The 26,996-nt window shown below is 40.5% G+C and overlaps 1 protein-coding gene across 8 annotated transcripts in view; it reads left to right on the forward strand.

The window, feature by feature from the left end:
- The window catches only part of Rgs7 (regulator of G protein signaling 7), a 362,079-nt gene that overhangs the window by 176,189 nt on the left and 158,894 nt on the right, over positions 1-26,996 (forward strand). For all 8 annotated transcript variants that reach the window (XM_021231937.2, XM_021231935.2, XM_013119218.3 and 5 more), the window contains exon 3: positions 18,668-18,764. In XM_021231937.2, coding sequence (XP_021087596.1) covers positions 18,668-18,764 — 97 coding nt within the window. The remainder of the gene's footprint in view (positions 1-18,667; positions 18,765-26,996) is intronic.

Raw genomic sequence — 26,996 nt, forward strand, 5'->3', positions numbered from 1 at the left:
ACAAGAAAAAGCTCTAACTCTGTGTAGTAATTCCTAGGGACTATGTTATTCCCAGGTAGGACATGAGAACAAACAGTACTTTAGGGAATCATTTCAAAGTCTTGTGAAATGCAAAGGACTCTTATCACTGGGATACAGCCAAATGAAACATTTTCTGTACGACACAAGTCTTTACCCAAGAGAAGACTGTGTTTAAGAATACTGAGATTTGATCTCAAGGATTAAATGGCATTATTTTTCTCTAGTATATATGTTTTCAGATACCATCCTTTGTAGCCATACCCTGCACATATGCCTCTTTCAGCCTTACTGCAGCATTCTCTTCTCATGAGCTGCTGAGCATTGAGTGTATTGCATCAATGTTCAGAACCCTAGATCTGTCACATCTGAGGAATTACATACATCTTCTGTATGATACTCTTGTTAGCAATAAATTTAGAGTTACAGAAAAGTAGAAGACAAGTTTTCCTTTATTCACATATGATGTATTACTTATTGTTTAACTTTCTCTTTTCCAAAGTTTAGAGTCTTTGGGGAAAAGCAAATATTTGGTTTCACATGACATTATCACTTTAACCTTATAGATTTCCTAGAATGAACATATTTATTGTTTTCCATCCTAGTCAATGTTAACATCAGACAATTTTTATTACTTTAATTTTAAATAGCTTGCTTCACATGTCAATCCAGTTACCTCCCCCTCCTCCAACACCCCCCACCATCCCCCTCAACCTCCCACCCATCCCCACTTCCTTCCACATAGGGGATATCCAGAGTCTGTATGTTGCTCAGGACAGGGTCCAGGCACTCCCCTAAGAGTCCAGGCTGAGAGATCATCCCTCTTTGTGTTATGGACACACGGAGTCCATTTGTATGCCAGGGATAAATACTGATCTACTACCCAGGGCCCCATAGGTTGCCAAGGCCTCTTCACTGACTCTCACATTCAGGGAATCTGGATCAGTCCCATGCTTGCCTTCCAGCTGTCGGTCTGGGGTCCAAGAGCTCCCCCCTTGTTCAGATCAGCTGTCTCTGCTGGTTTCTCCAGCCCATTTTTTGCCCATTTGCTCATCACTCCTCTCTCTCTGTAACTGGGTTCCATGGGTTCAGTTCAGTGTTTAGCTGTGGGTGTTTGCCTCTGCTTCCATCAATCACTGGATGAAGGTTCTAGGATGGCATATAAAATAGATGTCAAGTTCATTATCAGGAATGGGCATTTAAGGTGGTCTCTCCGCTATTGCTTAGCTTGCCAGTTGGTGTCATCCTTGTAGATAGCTAGAGGTCTCACTGGTGCCAGATCTTTCTTCAAACCTATGACTCCCTCTATTATGGTATTTCTCATCCTGTTATCCCCCTCGTCCTTAAAACAGCAGAGTAAAACTGGGTATGGTGATACACATATGTAATCTCAACATTTGGGGAGCTGAGGCAGAAGGATGGCAAATTCACAGCTAGCCTTGGCAATGCAAGACCATGTCTTATAAAAGCAAAAGATGCAACATCAACAACAAAAGAGAGGCCTTATTCAAGTTCTCACATCTCTCTATAATCCATTCTTACCCCTATCTACCTGCCTAGTCTTGCAACTGTCTACTGTGGGTCATTTCTCCTAAGGAAGATGAATCTTACCATATGCTCAGTGTCTGAAACCTCTGCCTTTTTATTCCTTTGTTGATACAAGGAAGGTTGATGACCTGCCTATAAGGACCCTTGTCAGTGGAGGATTCAACAATCCAATGGCAGGAAAATCCTGATGGCTGTCCAGCCCAACAGGTCTCAGGTGATTACCACAAAGGAAACTAGGAGAGGTACTCAGGACAAAGTGTGCCTGCTACAGCACTGCTCTGAGTATCCAGAACAGGGTGAAATAGCTGCAGCCTGAGAGGCAGAAGAATGAGACTAGTTCCTGGAGAGGCCAGACTGCATGAGGACCATAAGGTGAAGGTTCCTGGGTTAAGTGATTGTGCCTTTCTCGTGCTTACACAAGAATTTTCTAGAGTAGAGTTTCCCTCCTTTCCCTTGTCATCAGTATAAATGTTACAGCTTGCATAATGTTACCTCTTCAAACAACAAGCTGAATAGAGTCCCTATCCCCCAAATACCACAATGAAAACTACTTGCACCCTAAAAGGGGAACTGATTCAAAACAAATGACCATGGCTGCCACAAAAGACAGTAGTTGCCAGACCCAAGCCACTCCCTCATTGTGTTGCCTGTTAATACAGTGGGGTGGGAGGCAATCTGTGGCTTTTAGGACCCAGAAAGGCAAGCATGTGCATATTTGAAAAAGTGAACTCATTGCAGCAAGAGAAGAAATGCCTCCTGGGAGACATGCACCTAAATCTAGGTTCCTCAATAAATTACACAGAATTGCTGAGAGTGAGGTTGCTTTGGTTTAATATGGTTCTTTAGAACTACTGAAGTCTGAAAGTTTGAAGCTTAAAGCAACAGACTTCTTCTCTACATATCCAGAAGAAACAGTTTTCATACACAGGAACAATATATTTCTGGTCAGTTGTTCAACTGGTTGCAAAGTCATTGATTAGACTGCAGCATGTTACACACAAAACTCACAATTGGAAAGTGGTGCTGCTTCTATGAAAGACATCACTCTCAGACAGATATCGACTCCAAGCCATTCTCAGGAATGCAGTGATATATTACACATATTGCACAGAGAGCTGTGTCTGGTTGTGTAAATGTGTGACTAATAGAAGTTTACCCATATGAGAAAAGTAATCTGTATTTTGCATTTGTTGTAGTGAGGGGGCTGCTCACCATTGATATGTTTGGCAGAGACTCAAAAGCAGGAAGGAAAGTTGGAAAATGTCAAAGAAGAGGGAGAGAGGGAGGGACTGAGGGAGAAAGTGAATTAGAAGCTCCAGGTATGCTCTATCGTGATTGGAGAGTGTTGATATGGGGAAACATCTCTTAAAGTTCATTAGCTGGAAACAGGAACATAACCCAGGGAAGTCAGAAGCCACTGCCCAGATCTTGACCCTCTGGTCTCCTTTTCTGGAGATCTTATGATGTGTCTTCTGGGATGATTGTAGGTGTTGTGAGTCAGGAGTCAGTGTTTTGTGGTCCTTCCCTTGATTCTGTGGACTTAGAGCATCAGGATGAAAAAACAAATATTTATTATCCAGAAATTTCTAATGAATATGTCAGAAAGAATAACACACACACACACACACACACACACACCTATAATGTGACTCAGGATGGATCATCGAGACAGCATATGAAAGTCAGAGCAGCCCCTCAGAAAATCTCAAGTTCTAAGTGGTGAACTCTTGAAAATGGCGTCCTTTCAGCACCTATATGAGGGTGGGGCACGACTGTTTAGTACACACTCTGTCAAGGAAGCAGAATCCTCAATGTGTGAAGAAAGAAGGAGGAGGAGGAAGGGGAGAAGAGGAGGAGGAGGAGGAGGAGGAGGAGGAGGAGGAGGAGAAGAAGAAGAAGAAGAAGAAGAAGAAGAAGAAGAAGAAGAAGAAGAAGAAGAAGAAGAAGAAGAAGAAGAAGAAGAAGAAGAAGAAGAAGGAGAGCCTCAATTACTCTCCTAAAGCCACGCAGCAAACTGCGGGGGTTGGTATCAGCTTCAGGTTCCAGGAGGTGAGAAAGGAAGTATGTGTTGTCCTCCACTTCAGATACACTAGGGTAGCCAAGTGTTTGGAGAGCAATGGCAAATTTAAAAGCAAATTCAGTGCTTTCATTCTTGAAGGCAAAAACAAAAACAAACTTTTGTTAAGAGATTATTTTACTTTTATTTATTTTTCTTTGAGACAGGATTTCTCTTTGGAAATCCGCCTGCCTCTGCCTCTGGAGTAAATCTTACCGGCGTGCGCCACCACACCGCCGGCTTTTGTATTTATATACCACTTTGTCATTTCATTTTCTCTCTCAATCTCACGTATATTTTTAAACACACTGTAAACCTTTAAAGGTTTTGTTCATCCAAGTCTGACTTTACTGTAAATCCTTACGTTTTTCTGGCCATGTGTCTTATCTGTAAAACCGCGGCTGTTTTAAACTGCCGTTTCAAGATGGCGGGCATAAGCGTGATTCCAGCTTACCGCCTCAGTCCATGCTGACATACAGCAAAAGCTGCCACTTCCAACTGTACGTACACACCTTTAAATCGTTAGCAGACTCTCTTAAAATAACTTTGCTGGTTTTTTTTTTTTCTTTTTATGCCGAGTCAGGAAGACTCCGGTAAGCAAGCCACGTGAATCTCGGCTTGTTGATAGCAAAACAGAGCACAACTGAGAAAATGCTGCTACCAAAATTCTGTGCTTCTCTCCATTCTTCTGTTTCTAAAATTCCTTTAAATCTTTTGTTATTTTGCGTGGAAATTCATGATCCCACTCCTGATCACCATTTTGTTAAGTGAAGCTTTTTCTTTTGCTTGCCGCTTTGGTTTATCCCCCGCCAGTCGCCTGGGCTCTGCCGCGCCAGCCTGGTTCTAGATCTGCATGAGTTCCAAATAAACACACAAGAGGCTATATTCATTATGAAGCTGTTGGCCTTGCTTGTCTCTTACTGGCTAGCTCTGCTTTAAGTAATTACCCCATAATTGTTAATCTAAGTATGTCTCTTACCGGAGAATAGTTCCGGGGTCCTACCTCATGGCGTTACATCTCGACTCTCTTGTGTTTCTCCTACCCAGAATCCTCCTCGACTCCTAGTCCCTCCTATCTAGGTTTTCTATTGGCCAGACAGTACTTTATTGACAAATGCACAGGCAAATAACAGGACTTCCCCAACAACAAACAAACAAAACAAAACCACTACCCTGTTCTAGATAAATCCAAAGCTATACTTGTCAGAGATACAGAAACTGTTATCACAGTGGAACGCATGTCCAACCATCCATGAGACTCATATCAAAAAGGGAAGTAGTCTTAAATAATCCAGCCTCGCTGCCTTGACCTTCTGATATCCATCTTTCTACCCATAAGGCCATAGTCACAGTTGCCCAGGAACACTTGTGTTTCTTGTGACTCACTGAGAGCATCACACAGCAAGCACTAGGCACTCTTGATCTCCATGGCACTCAAGGAGATAAACAAAATTTGGGAATATAAAGGAGCTGGTTATTGGCTGAAAAGCTGTGTTAGCCTGTGAAATTTGGACCTATTTTATTGTGGAAATTGGTTTATATCTGTCCTGAATGTTTCTCATGAGAGTAGAGCCAATTGCATGGTGCAGGGGAGTACTGAACAGAAAGCTTTCTTTCACGGGTGGACCAGCAAGAAGGAAGGGGTTTCCCCAAGCCCCTTTTCCATCTTTCTAGCTACAAAAAAAATAGTGAATCAGAAAAGTCAGCTGAAATTTCCTCTGCTTTCAAGGCTACTGTTCAGTGGGCTTGAACGATCAATACTGTTGCCCGGATGCTTCTGAGAGAGAGAGAGAGAGAGAGAGAGAGAGAGAGAGAGAGAGAGGGAGGGAGGGAGGGAGGGAGGGAGGGAGGGAGGGAGGGAGGGAGGGAGAGAGAGAGAGAGAGAGAGAGAGAGAGAGAGAGCCTCTTTAACTCTGTCTCTGTATTGCTTTGAATTGGCAGGCCTAGCGAGAGATGATGGTTATTAAAGTGGAAAAGCCACTTTGCTTGTGTAAGGGTTTACTCACCAGTCTCTAAAGGATTCTAGACATTGGAACCTTCAGAATCAGTGTGTGAAATAAGTAAGTCAGAAGTGTTGCCCAGAGAAAAAAGCCAGACTCCACATCAACAGAAACCCATTCAAATGTTGGAAAAGCATGACACCTCAGACAGGGTAGCAAATCACTATGTGCAGGCAGTCATGCATCGCTGACTGGAAGAAACATATCCTAAGTACCATGCCTTATGTCATTTCACCATGTGAGAAACCAGATGGCACAGTCCTCCACACACCTCTACTGTGCACACGCAAAGCCTGCTGCTGATAGATCCAGGATACACAAAAATGTACGAGGTTAAGTATACGAGGTCACTGAGTGCACATCAGAAAATAAATGATACAATTCAAAGATGGGGAAGGCACGGGATGTTTGAGGCATGATGTTGCACATGACTTCGCAGTAAACATTTCCTATTTTAGTAGAGGGTATATACTCAAAAATCTTTCTGAGAATAGAATTACATCATTTCTTTTATACCTTTCCTCACTCTAAACCCTCTCATATTCTGCTTTAATGATAAAGGTACAGTATATTAAACATACAACCAGTAACTATTTATTACTGTTTTCAAATATTCTGTAGGCTATAATTGTGCTGTATACTTTATGGAGTTGGAAGCTCACTAGTTTTGTTCACACCATTGTCAACATGAACAAGAATTGTGTACAAGAATGTACTGTGATGCCTGTGAATAGCCTTGTGAAATGATGACTATTGCATCAATAGGTGACAGGCGATCATTGTCATATGTCTACTCAGTTATTACCAAATCTGTCCTTATGTGGCTCATGGCAATATTAATATGTTAGTGCACACACCAGGAAGGAACCTTGTTCATGGACATACTTACATTTTGTCCTTTCTGAGTGCCTCCCTTACCTTCAGGTTGTAATTTCCTCCTCCCATTTCTTTTCTTAAAATGAAAATCAGCCGGGTGTGTGGTGTTTATCTATAATTCAAAAGTTCAGGAGACGGAGAGACCAGAAGACTGCAAGTTCACAGCAGTCTAAACCACATAGCAAGACATCATTTAAAACAATCAAGGTCCTTGTCTAGCAGGGGCAAAGTTCCAAGGTCATGCATCTTATCTCCCACACCATGATAAAAATAACAATAATAGTTATTGCAATAAAGAACAAAGAGAATGAGAACCAGAGTATTAATTATTATACTAAGCTGTCTGGGCCCAGGCTGGGTACTGCTTAAATATGTGGTAGCAGTGATGGTAAAGTCACTCTTATACTGAATATTATCTCATGCTTGTCTCTCAGCCACATTTTATAACCAAACGATCACAAAAGCAAGTTGTGTAAGTAAAAATTCTCTCTCATAGTCTTATGTTTAACTCTCTGCTCTTTGTTGTGCTTAGACAAGGTCTCATCGTGTAAACAGGCTGGCACTAGCCCTCCTTCAGCCTCTCGAGTGCCTGGATTAGAAACCTGTGCCACTGTGCTCAGCACCCATTCTCTCTTTTTCACCATGCCATTAGGATGGGAGCCTCGACCTCCACGTACTTTCTTCCATGCTGTCTGCCCCAGGCTGTGGTTCAGCAAGCAGCACCGAACCCTCAGAAACAGAGACAGCACACATACCTCTCCCCAAAGCTTGTTTTGTTAGTTATTTGTCAAAGGGATGAGAGATTCTATGGCCACTATGTCCTCGTCTCACGTTGATGTCATAGACTGCATCTGACAAGTTAGAGAACTCCCTACCCTAAGAGCTCAAGGTATTTTTCAGGTAGCACTGGTCCTTTGGTGTAGCTCCAAATGACGCTGTAACGATAAGCGACACACTTACTGAAAGTAAAACTAAGTATTTATTGTAGAAATTACTCACAAGATACCAAACAAGTAACCCAGATGAGCCAAGTGGGCCTGGCTAGTGACGTAGTTCACCTCCTACGTACGTATATGTCTTTACGTCCAGCCATATACGTCTTTAGTCATGCCTAAAGTGGGTGTGGTTAGCGGTGTGGTAAACCGCCCTTTTATTACCTCATCTGTATGCGCCTCTAGTAAGTCACATGTTTAATGGCGGCATACAGACTTCCTCCTACACTTTGGGACGCAGATGAGAAAGCCTTTAGCTTGTGGTTGAAGAATTTTTTTAAATGCAATATTCCTAAAAGGTTTTTGTACCCATGAAACTATGCCAAATCACCTGCTGAAGGGTCTTAGCTGATGAAAAAGGGATGTGGGTAAAGTCTCAGGATAACTGGCATTTCTCTCTCTCTCTCTCTTTCTCTCTTTCTCTCTCTCTCTCTCTCTCTCTCTCACACACACACACACACACACACACACACACACACACACACATACTCACTCTCCCTCCCACAAGAGATTGAATCTCAAGTCTTATAAGTCCCTAGGAATTGGCTTGCATCTTTACTGGTGTTTCTGGAATCTCAAATGTGACCCAGGGCTTTAAAAGGTGTATGGGTCACAAAACACCAATGACACGACTTTGTTTTTAACCACTGGCCACAAAGTTGTACTTCTCATTCATGTTCTCTGGATAGCAAAGGTCCTTTACTCCATAGTATGTGCTTTTTCCCTGCCATGGTTGTCAGTGTGTGGCTGAGCTGGAAGTGAGCAGGCATATTGCTGTCCCAACAGAGTGAAGCAATGTTGGAGCAAGGAGGGGGGTGTTTATTGCATAGGCATCCGGAATGGCTTTTTGCCATCCAGCAGCCAGAAATGAACCAGGTTTATTCACAGAGATTTAACCAGGTGCACAGTCACTGATAATTTACATTCAGAGTGGATTACTCAGGAGCAGGGAATCATAAATGGTCTCAGCAATATTTGCAAACATTTACGAACAGCAAATCCATGAATGGTTGTAAGGAGAAACTTGGATTTAAAGAACTAAATTATAAAACCAATCCCTACCCCCAAAGCTGCTGTTAATGTGGGGGTGTGTACTGTGAGTATCCCCACCTTTCCTGGTAAGTTTCTAAATGGAATGCTAAGCCAGGTACCCCTGACATCTTTTATTAGTCATGTCTGCCAAAGTCTAAGGGCAGGTTCTATATTTCCTTTCAGCCAAATCAATAACTGCTTTAAAATTTTTTATTAATGGTAGTATTTTTAAGGGATGGATAGTCTATATCTGCTAGACTCTGTTAGATGCATGAGTTTGAAATTGATTCCAGATGCTAAAATTGGAGGGGAAGGAAGAAGACTCCTCAGAAATGAAACATTTACACTGATAAAAAAAAAAAAGCTCTCAAGGGAGGCCCTCAAGTGTCAGGGGTTCTGCTCCACTCTCCCCAGAGAAAGCTGACTTGATAAGACTATTGATTTTGTCCTTTAGGGTTAAAAGAGATGTAAGCATCAGAAAAGGAGACTGCCAATGACTTTTCTCATTATCTTGGTGTGTCCACACTACATAAAAGAAAAAAAAGATTCTTGGAGTAGTTTAAACCAAGAGCAAACCCATATGTTAATTTTCAACTTCTCTCCCTGTACCTTCTCTCTGTCCCTGTTTTCTGTCTCTAGCACAGGGCTGTGCTGTGTATTTATTGAACATCACAGAAAATGTGGTGTGGGAAAGAAATGGTGAATCTGTTGTCTTATTATTTTTATGATAGTATGCAAATGAAAAATTACTGAAATGCACTGACTCAGAACTCAATTAAGATATCCGTCCTTTATGTCTATGTATTTACTCCAACATTTGCTGTGGATACTTATTTTCTTCATGGTTGCTTTCAACCTATTGGGTGCTTTAAACAATTATTGCAACATGTATGTGTGTGGGGGGGCATGTAGCAATATATACTTTGAAATAAAAGCTCTGTCCTAGTAGTTGCAAAAACTGACTAGAGGGGCAGTCTAAGGCATAGTAAGGTTGGTTACAATGTTGTCTCAAAGACAGGCTGAGCTTAAACAGCCTGAGGCACAGTGGGGAAGTATGGAAATAGCCAGTACATAGTTTTAAATAACCTCCAACATTATTGATTTGATTGTCCCACAGCCTGGTAAATGTTCAGTATCTAAAGGTAAGTGATATTTTCAGGAAACGCTTTTCCAAAACCTAGAATTTTAAAAGATTTTTTTTACAAATGTGATTTCTGAGTCCATTAAATGGGTTATGAAAGTTCCTGAGTGGCCATGGTGTTTACCAGGAATATAACAGACAGTTAAGACTATTTGACTTCAAAACAAATGTTTGAAAAACAGAATTAAGTTTAGCAGTTTAATCCTATTAAAATCGAAAGTCTTTATGAATGAAACAGGAAATATCCGTAATTATATAGGTAACATCTTGCATACTCATGGTTAAACAAAGTAAATACTGGGATTGGTAGTGTATATCTGTAATTACAGCACTTGAGAGATGGAGATGGCAGGATTTCATTTTCAAGGCCAAGCTGTGCTACATTGTGAGACACCAGTCTTTAAAGTAAACAAATGACCAAGCAGAAGACCAAATACACCCCATGAAATAGCCCAACACAGAGCAAAAAGACAGATGCAAGAAAACAAATGAAAGCTACAAACAGGATGGAGGCTTAGAAGATAAAAAACCAGACATCTTCCATAATTATGTTTTCTACCTCTGAGAGCAAAAAGGGATACAGAAATCCAGGCATTGAACATAAAGGGAGCACTACATATGTCTCAGAGAAAGAGTGAGAAAGACTTAGTAAGACATTAGAGTTTGACGGGATCCTGGGAGTATAATTGGATATCCACAGGCACAGATGGGAACAAGAGAGACCCTGCAGAGAACACAGGTATAAGACGAGGCCTGGGCCATTGGCAAGAGTGTGTGCAGCATGAGGTAGAGACAGGTTGAAGTAGAAAGGTGAAAGAATAGTATAGCCGCTTTGGATTATACTATGGAGAAATCTGAACAGCTGCTTAAACAGCAGAGTGTGGAGTTGTGTGTTCTCTGTGTGTGTGCAGGTATGTATTCACATGTTTATGTGTGTAGATGTATAGATTCGTGTGTTTTGTATATGCATGCAGATGCTAGAGTTCAGTTTTGGTTGCCATACCTCAGGAACAACCCACTCCAGTTTTTGAGACAGGGTCACTCACCTCACTGGGACCCATTGCTTGCCAGGCAGTCAGCCCAGGGAACTTAGGGAACTTCCTGTTTCTGTCTCCCCAGCACTGGGATAGCAAACCCTGCAACCCAGAAGTCAGGTTTTCATATTTGCACAGCAAACAACACTTTACTGACTAACTTCCTAGCAACTGCAATGAAAGTTGCTTATTCATACATTTTTAATTATTTGTCTCTGCATTAAGCACGTGCATAGCACACAGGAGTGAGTGCAAGTGCTCTTGGAGGACAGAAGAAGGTACTAGTATTATGCCAAGTTCGTGAGACCCCAAAAAAGACCACCAAGGAGCTGACTCACGGATGCAAACACACAAGGTTTATTGTTAAGCTACAAGCCTCAGCAGGGACCCTGTCCAACAAACTGGTGCAGCAGCTGTAGGAAAAAGGTGCCTGACCTCAATTGCAAGGGGTTTATAAAGGAAAAAACCCGCAAGCAGGGTAGTTTATGCCCTGGCTGTTCAGGATTAGGTGAAAGTAGGTGACCTTTGAATTCATTGACTGTGTTCTAGAGGAATTTCAAAATTGTTACTAACAGTTGTCCACAAGGACATTTATGACCAGCAGATGTTGACAAACAAATGTTTACCAGAATTAGTTACTGTTCTGACTTTTCGGACCGGGGCAGGCAGAGTTTGGGTGCTCCTTGGAACTGTTTATGGCTCCTTGGCTGGGACTGAGATATACTTGTGGCATGCAGGGAAATTTCTCGAGGTGGCTTATTATTAGGATGGAGTTAACGCCATCATCTTCAGTTTATCCTGCTCTCACTAGACACCCCAGAGCTGGAGTGACAGGTGGTTGTGCTGGGACATGCATTCTGGGAATAGACTTCTGGTCCTCTGCAGGAGCGCAGTCCTTCTTATCACTGAGTCATCGCTTCAGATCCTCTGTGAAAGTCTTATATAAGCAATAAAATATCAGGTTTATTTCTGATTTAATTCCTGGATTTTTCAATCAAATAGATTGTTGTGGGTACTAATTGGTTAAGGAACCCATTTATGAGACAACTTGAAACAAGCTCTCTAAGAACAGAGCTGATGGTGTCAACAATGTTGGGATCAACTAGAGGATATTTAGCAGCCTGATGTTTGATCATAAAATTAGGCAACAGCCCACTCTATAAACTGGGATGAGGTGAGCACAGGAGGAGAGACTGGCTTTTACAGGCATTAAAGAGCTGAAGAAAGTGGAAGCTGAGCAAAAGCAGGGCCATCATTTCAAAGTTAATTTTCTAAAGGCAAAAGCAGAGGGGTCTTCACAGCTAACTGGTCTCCTTGGAGGTTTGTCTATTATCTCCATCTCTGTGTCTTGATGTCTATCAAAGTCACAAAACCATAGAGCCAGCTCAGTGCCTTGTAACTGCAGTGTGCAGTCACACTTTGCCATGGTCTCTTGGAGCTAGTGCAAAAGACTATAGGAACTTTCATAGAGATTTAAAATCCATCAGTTACTCATCTCCATCTGGAAGACAGAGAGGGTGCCTTGCACCCAAATACTTCTGTATTCTGAATCTGTGTCGCCACCCTCTCTTGATCCTCTGGTAAGCATCCCTTCCAATTCCACCCCCTCCAGCGTTGTATGTCAAAATGTTTGCCTCAAATTCAAGTACTGGAATGAAGGTGAAAAGCAAAACTCCAGCGACCTGTAACAGCAGTATGTAGCTCAGGAGGTGTGGGTAACCCCTATTCTTGACTCTAAGAATTAAGAACCGAGAAGATGGTGAGCAAGAGAGACCATCCCAAGAGGAAGCCACAGGGTGTCCTGAGACAGTCTGAAATCAGCTCCGTAGAAGAGTGAAAATTGCAATTCTGGACTTAGATGATATTTCAATATGTAAAGGGATTGTTCCAGCCTAGATACAATATATAGTAAATGGCACATGATGAACACCTAGGAATGAATAACTTCTAGACTCTGTATGCACACACATACATGTGTGTCCCCCTAAAATCATGCACCCACACATGTGAACTTGCATCGTCACTCCCAATTTAAGTAAAACCAAGCAAACCTTTCTTCATTCATGCCAAATTTAGTTGGAGTTTTGATTGGGTCTTGTAGTACAGGCCTGTAATTGTACCTTTGGAGGCTGAAGCAGGAGGATTCAAGTCCAGCTTGGGTAACAAACAGTGAGATACTGACTGTCTCCAAATTTAAAAAAGATAATAGGGGAGGTTAGTCACAGAGTACTTCCTCACAAATGCAAAGTCCTAAAACAAGCTCAGTAGCACACAAATTAATTAATCCATATGTTGAAATAAAAAATGATAAATTGACATTTTCCCAGTTACAACCCAAGTAATTCCAACAAATATAATGAACATTGTTTAAAAACGTTCCAATTTTATTTGAGTAGAAACTATGTTACTTGAGATAGATCAAAGAAATGCTTTTGTTTTTGAAAAAAATTAAAATGACATACATTACAAAAACTGAAAAAATCATAACAGATAAAATTGTTAATCTTTAAAATTAGTGTTATTGTTTTTGCAAAATTGTCTAATGAATGATCTAGGCTAGATTTACATAAGTAGCTCAGATTGGCTTATACTCAGCTGTTGTGAATAATGAAACAGCAGCTTCTATACATGAAATGAGCTGCAATGTGGGGGAAATCATCAATTACAAACAGCCTTAATTGAATTATTATAGCAAAAATATCCAGCTTGTGCTACAAGTTTTAATCTCATTATTATTAACTCTCGTTAGAATGATCGGTGTGTGAATGCCATCCCAAGCACTGAGCTGCTTCTTAAGAAGAAACAGTAGTTATGGATTTCCATGAAACAAGCCTGTGTGTTTTTTCTTCTCAGAGCTGCTCAGCTCAGCAGTACACACCACTTTTCCCTTGGAAAAGCTTTCTGGGAGAAAAAGAATTACACAGACAGACTTAAATTTTGGCATACCTGCCTCTACGTAATTGCCTAAGGAATCCAAGAAGCACTTTAGTGATCATTTCTCCCATTTCCACAGCTAGCACTTAAAACGACAGTGCATATGATAAATTGAAAATATGCACACATAAGAAAAACCCATCCCAGATGCTCAGTGAGGCTCCTCTCATTAAGTCTTCAAATGTCTGTGCTTAATGGTGGGTTACAATACGAAGTTGGAAAAACTTCCCTTGAAATTTGGATCGATTCATTTCTCTCTCAGAACCATAGCAGTATAACGTTTTTCAGCTTTCCTTCGGTGCCTTGCTGGCAGTCGGAGTGTCTCAGAGAGTGACTGGGGCTAATGAAGTCAATGGTAATGATATTCTACAAACCTTTTTGGTAAACATAACTACGTGGTTAATTTATTTGAACTGCCTTTGTTGTTGAGAAAACTGGAGAGCTAGGAAGATTTTCCACCAAAATGTGGGGACCTGTCTGGGTATTCTCTCAATACTTTGAAGTTCTTCAAAGACAGGTCTGCATATTGTGCTTTACCTTCAATGGCTCCCAAAATGTGTGGGCTACCACTGTTTAGATTGATCGGTGTGTGAATGCCATCCCAAGCACTGAGCTGCTTCTTAAGAAGAAACAGTAGTTATGGATTTCCATGAAACAAGCCTGTGTTGGGGTTCACCTTTCTCTTGAGACCTTATATATGGCTGTGAACTGGGTCACATCTACAAGCAGACAGTTCCGGCCACCAGTTTAATGTGACACACTCCTTAAAGAAATTTCTCTAATAAATGAGTCAAGAGACCCCTGCATTCAGTGTAATTGAAAGGGACAGAAATCCAGGAGGGAGATTCCTGAAGAAAATTAGAGAGCAGCATTTTTGGCCGTCAGAAATGAATGTAGCCTTGTTTCTTCTAACTGTGTGTTTTCATAGTTTAAATGGTTCTTGCTTATGTTTACAAATATCCTTTCTGACATTTTTCCAACCAAATTCCCCATCTTTGAGGAACCAACAAAGCACCACCTACAGGAAATGAAAGTTAGAACTGACCCATAGACTTTTTCCTTTGGCATTAACTCCCCCAAATACAGTAGAGTAACTACATGTAGCACTTCCATTCTGTTGGTTATTATCAGTAATCTAAAGATTATGTAATGTACACAGTATGGTGGGTCATGGATATGTACAAAGATGATGTTGTTTTATAGACACATGCACACACATACACCACACGAACACAACATACATCTTAGGTCTTCTCATGGAACTCTGAAAGTATGTGGATTTCCTACTTTTCTTTTTCTTTTTGTATTAAACTAAATTGTTTTGGATACTTTTAATACTTTTTAGAATTAATTTTGCAATTACTTATTTCTCTTGCTGTCCACTTTCCTCTGTTAATGGGTTTGTCTGTGTGTAGCGTTCCTTTTCTCACCTAATTGCTATTTCTAATGATTCTGCGGAAGTCAATTAACCTTATGATAAAGACTGATATCAAATTATCGTCCTGAGATAAAAGTTGGAGGATGGGTTTGTTTATTTGATTGTTTGTTTTTCTGACACAGGGTTTCTCTATGTACTTACTTTTTCCTGGCTATCTTGGAACTTGCTTTGTATACTAGGCTGGACTCAGCCTCACAGAGATCTGCCTGCCTTTTGAGTGCTGGGATTAAAGTCACCAACCACCACCGCCTGGCTGGAGGAGAGGTCTTAACATGTGGTTTTGGAGCTTACTTTAGGGTTTAGGAACTGGGTTGTCGTCTTTTCTTTGCATTAAATTTGTTGCTCTTTCATTTATTTGTTAGTTTATATTCATGTAGTCTGAAGGGATTTTTATTATGGATAAATCATATCCTAACAAACATTGAAATAGCTAAACACTTGTGCATATTTATATCCCAGTTTAGAGCACAAATTCTAGTTTTCACGTTATAGTTAAAGTTTTCCCATTATAAAAAATACAGTTCAGATCAGAGCATTCAGGAGGTGGAAGCAGAAGACTCTCAAATTGGGCTACGTAGCAAGAGCCCAGACCAAGTAAGAAAAATGAAAGATAGTGAGACACAACACCAAACATGTTAAATTCTCATCCTCCTAGCCTTGCTCTAAGTACCCTTCAACACAGAGGTGACTTCATGGGAAAAGTCCCTCTGCTCATTGCTCTGTATCAACCTTCATCAGTGCCACCCTCCTGGGTGAGCACAGAGGAGGCAGAGGGTGCTCTGTGGCTGTTTAATCTGCCAGTTAAGCCTTTAAGCAGATAATGCAGGGGCTTACAGGCTGATATGAGGCAGGCGAAGCAGCTTATTCTTCATTTCTGAACATTGTGTCAGGTGAATCAAGGGCAAACAGTAACTAATAAAAAGCCAGAATATCTATTTTTCTGTTTCTATACTTGGATGTCTTTATTACTGAGGTAGAGTACTTGATTACCGTTAGGGATTTTGGAGGTCTGATGATCAAAATATCTTCCATTTCGGTTTTGATTGAGCACTTTAATCAAACAAAAAGGGGTAGACAAAAGAGAATAACCTTAATTCCGCTTAGTTGTACACTGTGTGTCACAGTGCCGAAGCTCATTTCACTGACCACATTTGACAACCCACTGAAGCCACCTCTCTGGACCAGGCCTTGGTGCTTCCAGCCACAAGAGAAGCAATGGGCCAAATTCTGCTCTGCATTCTGTACACACTATTTCCTGGCTTATGTGTCCATGAGTCTGGTTCTCCTAGAGTTAGTGCTGGGTGTTTGCAGGTAGTAGGACACATCTAATGATGTCTGCATATGCTGAGAAATCTGAGGTTGGAGAAGAGACATTCCTAAATCTCAGAGTATAGACCATGCCCAATGTTGGTTGTCTTATCCATCTGTCAGGTCTTTATGTAGGTCATATCACTGAACTTTATTTCATCCCACCCCAGTCCCCACAGCAGGCCCACAGACAAAATTGTAAAGGATTGATTCTAAGCATTGGTCTTAATGTTTTATGAAAGATCACAGCGAGTCTTAGTCAAATTATTTAACTTGCTCAAAGTACAGTCATTGTAAGAGTTGAGACTCAAATCTAGACCCATCTTACTGGAAAACTCCTTCTTCCCACCAGGGTATTTTGAATGTTAAGGAATCTAAAGATATTCATCCAAGCAATTTAGATTTTTTTTAGTTGAAAATCACTCTGAAACTCTATGGTGGGAATTAGGTGACTCATTGATATAAAGTATAGAGTATGGTTTTTAAAAGCTTTTTTGCTTTGAAATAATTTTAGACTTATAGAAAAGATACAAAAATAACAGAGATTTCCCATCGTGTCACTGCTTGGCTTCCCTTCCTGTTAGTGTATTTCATAAGCGTGGCGTAATTGTTGAGATGGGAGATTGATGCTGGTATGGAGCTAAATAAGCTGCAAACTTCACTCAATTTCATCTTAGTGTTCACTTCTGGCTATGAGTTTTGTGGATTTTTTTTAAGGGCTGGAATGCTATTTTATGGACTTTCATTGTCCAGTGCCTGCTGGGGATTCTGACTGAGGGGTGGTGATCACTGACTACAGAATGGGCAAATGAGTGAATGAATGGGTTTTCATTACATCTTGGGTATCCATGTGTGGAGTTATGTCACATAGGTGGGAAGCACATGAAGACACAGTGAGGCTTTGATTGAATGTTTTCTATAGGACTAAATTCTGCCTTAGACTCGGTGATGAAAAGAGTTATTTTTTTTTTGGTTTTTTATGAGACAGGGTTTCTCTGTATTGTTTTGGAGGCTGTCGGTCCAGCCTGGCCTCGAACTCACAGAGGTCCACCTGCCTCTGCCTCCTGAGAGCTGGGATTAAAGGCGTGTGCCACCAATGCCCGGCGAGAGTTATTTTTATTCTTCTCTCATATATTACATCTTGACTGCATTTTATTACATCCCATGACCCCCCTCCCTGTCCTCTTAATCCCTCCCCCACACCTCCCTTCTCCACCAGATCCACTCCTCCCCCATTTCCCTTCAGAAAAGAGCAGGCCTCCCAGTAATATCCACCAAACATAGCATAACAATAAGAATAATCACATTCCCTCATACTAATACTGGATTAAGCAACATAGTAGGAGGGAAAGGGTCCCAAGACCGTGCAAAAGAGTCAGAACAGCCCCCACTCCCACTGTCAGGATTCCTTCAAGAACACCCAGCTATACAACCATAACATAGATGCGAAGGACCTAGCACAGACCCATACTGGGTCCCTGATTGTTGGTTCAGTCTGTGAGTCCTTATGAGCCCTGGCTAGTTGACTCTATGGGCTGGCCACATCTTGTGCTGTCCTCAACCATTCTGAATCCCACAATTCCTCCTCATCCTGACTTGGTGTTGAACAGACTTGTAGAATAATGAAAAGACTTCAACATAAAGGAGGTGAAGAAACAAGACAAAAGAAAGATGTCAAATGCAATCTGTCAACTGGGCAGAAGGCTCTGGTGGAAGGTTCATCTTTCTCTGTCTCTGTCTCTTTGTCTCTGTCTCTCTGTCTCTCTGTATCTCTCTCTCTCTCTCTCTCTCTCTCGTGTGCATTTCTTTGTATTTCTTCTCACACTAGTGAGCAAAAGAGCTAGTGGTTTCCAGTCTGTCATGCATTTCCAGGCAGACTGAACTCAAATGTTAACTCAAAGTGTAGAAGCTCCCGGTTAAGGGAAACTCCACACACATTGTTCCCAGGCTTCCGCTTGCTTTCGGAGATGATGTGAATCTGCCAACAGTGCTTTCTGACCCAAGCACTGTTCATTCCCACTTTTTTAAGCCAAAGAGTATGTAACCTGCAATATTAAAGCGCAAAATTCTTGTCACTGGTTCAATGCAACCAAAATAGCCTGTTTCCCCACTTTCTAGCCTTTTTCACCTCTTGCTGACAAAACTTTAAAAAATATTGATGGAACAAGTTATAGAAAGGTAAGAATATAGAATTATTCTTCATTATGCAAGCTAGTGTTCAAAAATTATGAAACAGCAATTTCCTCAAAAAGTTCAACTTTCTAAACATTTTCTTTGTTTTATCATTTAGATGGAAGATGTCATAGCACGCATGCAAGATGAAAAAAATGGAATTCCCATCCGTACTGTCAAAAGCTTCCTTTCTAAGATACCTAGCGTCTTCTCTGGTAAGTGTGCATGTAGCACAGCTCTGTTTTCTTCACCGCATATCGAGTCACTGTTTTGTAAATCTCTTGTGTGTTACTAAACAGCAACTAGTAAGATGCCATAGCACCTTTATCATGGTGTTTAGACTCTGGAAATGGGTGTAAGACACCATGGAAATGATTGTAAGACGTAAACCAAGAGTTCTAACCTGACACAGAGTCACTTGAAATGAGAGAATGAACACATATTTAATAAGAAAACAGAAAAATGTGAAAATAAATAGTGGTGTGTGAATCAATGCCATGAAGACTAGATGTGGAAGTTGAGAGAGTGAAAGACAATTAGGGAAAAGTCGGGGAAGGAGTCTTGAAGCATGGCCCTGCTCAGGAAGGATTGTATCACCAGCGATCACAACCACATCTGCCGTGCTGAAAACTGGGCAATGACACAGAGACCATGTGAGGAACCAGGTATCAATGGTGGTGGCTAATTTGTGTCTCTAAAAGTCAACCACAGGACTGAAATTCCAATGAATAGGGGTGATAAGAGCTTTTAAATATTTGTGTAGAATTCTGTAATGAGAGGTTTAGGGAAATGGTCCTGTATCTACAGGCAAGATCACACAAACTAAATTTGGCTCTGCACAACTGAGGTCAAAAGTTGGGCATGTGGGGTATGCCTGCAACACCAGCCTTGTTGGGGGGTGTGGGAGGGGGGATGAAGTAGAAACAGGAAAAGCACTGAGCCACATTGGCAACCAGTCTGGCCTAGTGATGAGCTTCAAATTCAGTAATAGATTCTGTTAAAGACGGAGGACAGTGGAAGACACATAAGGTTAACTTGGGGACTCCACAAGTGCACCCTCATGATCCTGCAGCTATATGTACATCTGTGTGCATGCACACGGACACACACACACAGACAGACATACATGCCCCCACACTCACAGAGAGAGACAGACAGACAAAGAGAAATGAATGTTTTAATGCATGGGATGACTCTTGGAGGAACTGTTTGAATACCAAGACTTTAACACTCAGGGATTGAAGGACAAGGAAATGTAAGAGGATTTTGTAACTGGGAATTCAGGATAAAAGAGGATACAGACCATTTTTGTTCTCATCTTTGTGACTGAGAAGTAGAGAATCCTCATTAGAAATAGGAGACTATGAGAATCATTAACAATAGTGTAAAAACCAAAAGAATGGGAAATAATCAGTGAAAAATATGTGCTCTGACTCCATGAGGCCATGGCAGACCCTGCTGTGGAGCCTGAGTGGTGATGGTCATGATTGGTGAAGAATCAGTTGACACCAGATCCACCAAAGTCGGAGAGGTAGTCATGATGGACAGAGGAGGTTTCAGGAGACAGTGATTCAGGCATGAGTGGGGGTTGCATGCCAGGATCCTGCAAAAAAGCTGTGTAATCCTTTCTGGAGCAGGGTTAAGGGAAGGACATGATCAGGAAGTTTCAACCCTGGACAGGAGCAAGACTGGACTCTGGAAGGGCAGACACGCAGACCTGGATACTGGGGTGTGATAGCTCTGTTAATCTCAGAGAGAAAAGGGGAGTCTTCAATCTTGTAAGAGCTCCCAGAGAGTGACATGTCCCTAGTAACGCAGGGCATCCCTTCCTTTCATGTCCACTTGAATTCAGTGTCTTTTACTTCCTGTCTGCACCTGGAATTTGATGCCATCTCCATTATCCCCCACCAACAGACTTCAGAACATTCTAAGTATTGAAATGTATCTTCTCAATAGTCAGTTCAGAGAACTCTTTATGAAAAGTATCTTAAGCTTTTTTCTCTCTCTTACTCTCTACCCCTTCTTTATTCCTTACCCCATCCATTCTTCCTCCCTTACTCCCCCAGTCTCATCTAAAAACAAATCTGGATGAATGTTTGTGGAAAGTTGAACTTTTCTAGAATATTTTTCATAGTTTCTATGCTTCTTAGACTAATACAGAGAAATAAATTTACTATGTAATAAGCCACTGAGAAAATAGCATCTTTGAAGATAAATGTGACTCCTCTTCTTGATTATTCTTAAACAATAAAACTATAATTTCATTTTATTCTTTCTTGTATGAAAGTTCATTGGTAAATTTAATATTGTTTAATATTTTTCACATGGCATATCACTTATCAATTATTTTCTTTGACTTGCTTTTCTTTCCTTTCATTTATTGAGGAAAGGGTCTCACTCTGTATTCCATGCTGGACTGGAACTCATAGTGATGCTCCTGCCTCAGTCCCTAGATTTATAGGCATGAGCAACCACAACAAATTACTTGTGTGTGTGTGTGTGTGTGTGTGTGTGTGTATTATTTGTATATTTTTGTAGTGCTGGCACTTTAATCCAAGACCTGGAGCATACTAGGTTCAGTACTCTATCACTGAGCTTTACCGCCAACTTCCCTTTTCTTCTAATAGCTGTTTTTGTTTGTAGTGTGTATGTACATGTACTTGTGCATGTGTATCTTCTCCAATTGTTTGTCCATGTTTTGTTTTGAGGCAAGGTCTCTCCTTGAAGCTGGAGCTCCATATTCCAACTGAGCTGGATTACTGGTGAATGTCTGTACCTGCCTGTCTCCATCTCTCTTGCTTTAGGATTGCAAGCCTGCCATTATGCCTGGATATTTTATTTGATTTCTAGGGACCCAAACTCAGATCCTCATGCTTATGTAGCAAATATTTTACCCAAGAAACATCTCCCCAGAATGCCTGCTTCTTATTGTCTTTATTTGGTATGTGGGAGCACTGGAATGTGAGTATAGCAGATTGTTTCAAGTTATACTTAGGAGTCACCTGAGATGAATTCTGAGACAGTATCTGAGAAGCGTCTGCTGTGCCTCCAGGAGTGTTTTTAGCCTCAAATCCTTCCCAGTTCAAGTAGAATGATCTATCTGGACTTTAGTCGTAAATCCTCCATCACAATATAAATATGAAAACTGAAACTCAAATGTTACTGTGTACATTTTATTAAAATGTTCACTAGAATTTGTACCATTGTATTTGCAAATTGAAAAAGATAACTGTAAAGTTAAAGACATTTCTACAGTTTGTTAAGTCCCAGTTTTCAAGGAAACAATTCCACTAGAATTCATATCCTGTAACTTATGGTGTTTATTCATCTCACATCTGAAATCTTTGGTAAGGCAATCCGTGACACTGTTATCAGCTGAAAATTGCTTGTAGTAGAATCTGAACGTAAGCTCAATAGAAACCCATATCCCAAATACAGCAGAAAGTTTATGAATACTAGAAGAGATCTCTTATTTTACATTTTAAAGATATTTGTGTGTTATAATAGTACTTTACAGCCATGCTATTTTATCTTGGCTACATGCAAACTTGAAAGACTCAAAATTGACAATGTAAGCACTTGTTGCTTAACAAGCTATTGAAATAATATATTTTATGCTTTATTCTTAGAGAATACATTATATTATAAGAGACTGAGTATTATTTGAATGCAGATTTTCGGTTTATATAACCATGGATGCATTGGAGGCTAAGGATCTAACAAGCTTATACTACATAATGGTCTGTAAGTCCCAATGAGAGGAATATTTGCCTTGTTAGTATTCTAATATGTCCATAGAATATTAATAGCCCTCTGATGTCTGTTTTTCTTCCATTTACTTGAGACACAGTGTCATCCCCTGTGTGCTCAGCATCCTCATATTCACTTTCTTCCCCCTTCAGCCTCCTGAGCACTAGGATTGCAGGAGTGCCACTCCATGCCTGGCTGGCATTGCCTTTGCTTTCTTTTTAATAACAGAGGTTTATCTTCATGTTGACTTTGACATACATATTAATCAGTAGTTTAGAAAAGTGCTACACTGTTAGGGACTTTAAACACATTAATTTATTTCTCACAATATTAAAATAATTATTGTTTCTTTCATAGCAAAGGATTTGGTGGGTCAGGAAGTTCAACCCTTTAGTCCACTTTTGTCCAGTCTAGTAATACTTAATCTAGAGTGGAGCCAATTTTGAAAGCTAATGCCATTTCGACCTCTGCCTTGAGTTTTTCTTTATACAAAGCACCTGTTGTTTCAGTGTGACAGAGGCATGTCTCTGAGTACTGTAGCTATTTCCAGTCACTCTCCAGTCTCCAGTCCTCCAGCAGCAATCTTTTGGACTGCTGATAAAATGCTGCTGGTCTTACTTTCGTCTGTGGGTCACCACGACCTTGACTAAATGCCTCTAGTTTCTTCATCTCTAAAGTTTGGGGATTAGGCCTAAATATTTCTTACATTTTTCCTTTCCTTATACATGCACAATTGAGAGTTAGTGAAGGGGAAAGAAACTGGGGTGCCCAGAGTCTGGACTCTCCCCGGGCAGGCTGTCATTGTGTAGACTATCACAGAATACATGAAGCTGTGACACAGTGATGGGATTCTCTACTTCCTCTCTCAAGATAATACCGTTTGTGCTCATGGCTTTAATTATGAATTCTATGCTAATGTATTTGTGTAACTCATATTTTCCTTTGAACTCCATTCAATTTAAATTCTGATATAATATTTCTACTTGATTATCCCAAAGGAGCTTCAAATTCAACATGTCTAAAATGAGATTCATCATCTCACTCTCCACCTCTCATTTTCTCTAATTATAAAGATTATTGCCTTGAAAACACTGTCATCACTCTGACTCTCCCATTGCCCCTCCTCAAGTCTGCTCTGCCATCGGGTGTTATAAATGTCTTTTTCACAATAGCTACGAAATACTTTGTCTCATGCCCATTTGCTCTAGTGTTACTCTAGTGTAAAATATGTTTTTTTCCCTCAACATTAAGTTCTACCTCCACTTTGCATGTCCTCCTCTCTTTATTCACAGGTATATGAAAATGCCCTGGCATTTTCCAATCTCCAGGACCTCATGCCATAGTGCCCTCTTAGTTCTAGCCTTAGAAGTCATTGTCCAGTACTTCATCTTCATCTCACTCTATCTTACCATGATTATCTGCCACCATGATTTTCTGTCTGAAACAATTCCTGCCCTTTCTCCATTTGCTCTGTTGAAAAATAGTCTCTTCCTGTCCACACACTGGTTTCATTTCTTGCATCTTCTCCTAACACCATTCTCTTTTCTCTCAGAGCACTTTATTCCATCTAGTAATTATAAAGCCATTCACAGTAGTGGTTGGTAATGTGTGTCCTCGACAATCACGTAGACTGCGAGAAGACTCCATATGCTCACTGCTGTCATCTCAGAATAAAGTCGGCATTCAACACAGGAGGTGTCTGATAAATATTTGCTAGCTGGCTGAACAATCACTGTAATTTTAAGTGGGAATATTTGCTTTCATGTTGATTTAGACCTTGGCTACACTTTCAGGTTTGTGTGGTTTTATCAACATATTCAAATTATTTAGCTTTAAAGAAGGACTTCTTATTTTTAAAAGTTTAATATTTTCAATGATATCCGACGGAAAATTCTTTCTTATGTTATTTTTCATAGTATGTATCACATAAACTGAAACATGACATAATTTCTTTGTTTTATTCACGTGGGCATTTGGAGCTAAGCCTCAAGACTGTAGAATCATCTTCTCTTGTAATGATAAATTATACATGTCTTGGGTGTCTACAGCATTAGAAGTACAATTGCTGACTTAAGGAAAGAAAAGAAGACATGGTCTCTGACCAGAAGGAGATCACATTCTAATGAGACTATAAGCCAGAAAAGAAAAAAGAAAGAAACAAAGAAGGAAAGAAAAAAACTAAAAACTAATGAGATACTTTCTATAGTCCTATTGTAGAAGCTTGTACAGTCATCCTAGGGATTCTGGGCCAATGGTACTGGTTGGTAAAAGTGATAGCTTAGAGGTTTTTTTATAAAGTGTCTATCAGACTCAACCATGGAAAGGAGGCTTCTATGTCAGGACAGATACCCAAAAGTACATTTATAACTCTTCAATAACCTTTGTGAAAAGATGGCATGTTTAGGAAGTGCAGAGAAATGAGTTAAAGAGAGAAGGCAGAAGGCAGGAGATGGAATTCTGAGAACTGAGAATCTGATTCTGAAGAATAAGAAAAATAATGATTTAATGTCAGAGATTTGCTTTTATTTATTCCTTGAGAAGTTTATATAAGCATGCAGTGTATTTCCATCATTAGTCCTCTACTCCTTAGTTCCTTCTCTTCCCTGTTCGCCCTACATCTCCTCAAACACCTCCCAACTTTGTAACTTTTATCTTTTATAGCCTAATTTATGCTGCCCATACACTCATGGGTCTGATCCATCCACTGGTCAACCTCACAGGGACCAAACCCTCAGCTCTGTTTAAACCAGGGAAATAGCATTATCATTGCTTAAAATGGGTTTCTCTAGAAAAGAGGGCTAGATAATATCAGTCTGTATAGTAAGGAGATGGTGTTTTGACTATAATTGGAGCAGAGATTATAAAGTCCTGATTCAATGCAAGGCTGTTAAAATGAAAAAATAAAAAGAAAGAAATAAAAAGACTTCAGGAATTTACATCGGGCTTTGTTATAGCTCAATAGCAGGAATGGGTTGTGAGAAAAGACTGGTGAATTGAGAGAGGGGACACTGTCAACAGTTAAAGCCCATATTTAGACAGTTAGAATGAACACATTGGATGTCACTGCACTCAGACACATTTTCTTTATTAAAATGATCAGGAAAGATAATGTATGATGTTGGTCTCTCCTGGAATAATCAGGGGCAATGTTTAACAAAATATAAGACACTTAGGTTTGCAACTCAGGGAACTATGAACATGCATATTGCAACCCAGCAGTAGAGGAGGATCTGTCTTGGAGCTTTACTTGGTGAGACAGTCACAGGATGTATCTCGGAGAACAAGAGCAGTGGAGAGATTCCTCTGGGAGTGCTTCCATGTTCTGGTGGAAAGTATTGCTCAGTCGAATTCACTTGAAGCATCAGGGAACACAGAAAGATAAGGACCTCCTAATGACAGGACGTGGAGTCACACCATGCCTCGTGATACAGCACTCAGTGTCAGGACTGCAACCATTTGAGTGTCAAAGGGAACCTGCCTTTACCTTCTTCAAACTTGATCAGAATTTGTGCACTGTAAGAATGTAAAAGAGACATTATCAATGTACTCATGAAGTAGAAGCTTAAGACTTGACCAAAGCTCTGATAATATCTGTACACACATCCATCACCACCATCCCATTCCCTTTAGATTATCCTAGCTTCCGAAGAAATGTGATTGCTGAGCTACTGTTTTGTTAATGGGTCATGCTCTCAACATTCAAAGTTTCTACAGAACCAGGCAACAAGATTCACTCTTGGGAGACTTCCATTGCCTTCTGTAGGTTGACTTGGAAGTTATTCTATTTCCACTGTGAACCACAGCAGGAAATAAACCAGAGTTCTCAGTTCACTGCAGAGGATATAAGTTTCCACTAAATCTGCATGTATCCATGCATAAGGAACAACCCTTGAGATCATACAAGTTTGTGAGACTGCCTGTTGACAACTGGAAAATAAAAGGTTCCTACAAAACAAGTCACTGAAGAGTTTCACAGGTTGAAATTACTGAACAAATTCAGGGGAGTCCAAAAGACAGGTGCCTGCTCTAGATTGACAAGTACTGTCAATGGGGAAGAAAATGAGGCACAGTGAATAGATATCTCCAGCTGGCCTCTCTGACTTTTATATATTTTATCTTTAATTAGCTCCTGGAGGTTCTCTGTCACAGGCCTGATTAGGGAATGGCTTCTCTAAACACATTTCCATTGCTACTTCCATTCTTTACCTGATACGCTCACATTTAACATGCTGTCTTGCAGATGCCTGCCACCAATGAGAAAGAGACAGGTTGTGGACAACAGTCTTCTCTAATAGTGTTATGCCACTTTTTTGTGGAGAAAGGGTATTAGACACTGAACTTAAGGCTTCACACATGTGAGACAAAGGCTCTACCACTGAGCTAGAGCCTCAGTTATTTTTAGAAATGAATTTATTATTTTGCACATACTGAGCATATGCTGTACCACCGTCTGATACCCCCCAGTCTGAACCCAGCAGCACTTAGGGTTCAGAAAAACATCTTCAATTTTCTATGCCCATTCCAACCATGTCCTCCCCAAAGTTCTACACCTTCATTCAGCAAGTTTGATTAACTAAGGAAGCCAAGTAACTGAAACCTTGACTTACTACAACCACAATAAAAAAAAAAGAATCTGTCTTAGTATGTATTATTGGACATGGAGTAATTAACCATATTTATTCCAGCCTTCCTTGTGT

The sequence above is a fragment of the Mesocricetus auratus genome, unplaced genomic scaffold (genome assembly GCF_017639785.1).
Source record: "Mesocricetus auratus isolate SY011 unplaced genomic scaffold, BCM_Maur_2.0 Super-Scaffold_100676, whole genome shotgun sequence".
In the NCBI taxonomy this organism is placed as follows: Eukaryota; Metazoa; Chordata; class Mammalia; order Rodentia; family Cricetidae; genus Mesocricetus; species Mesocricetus auratus.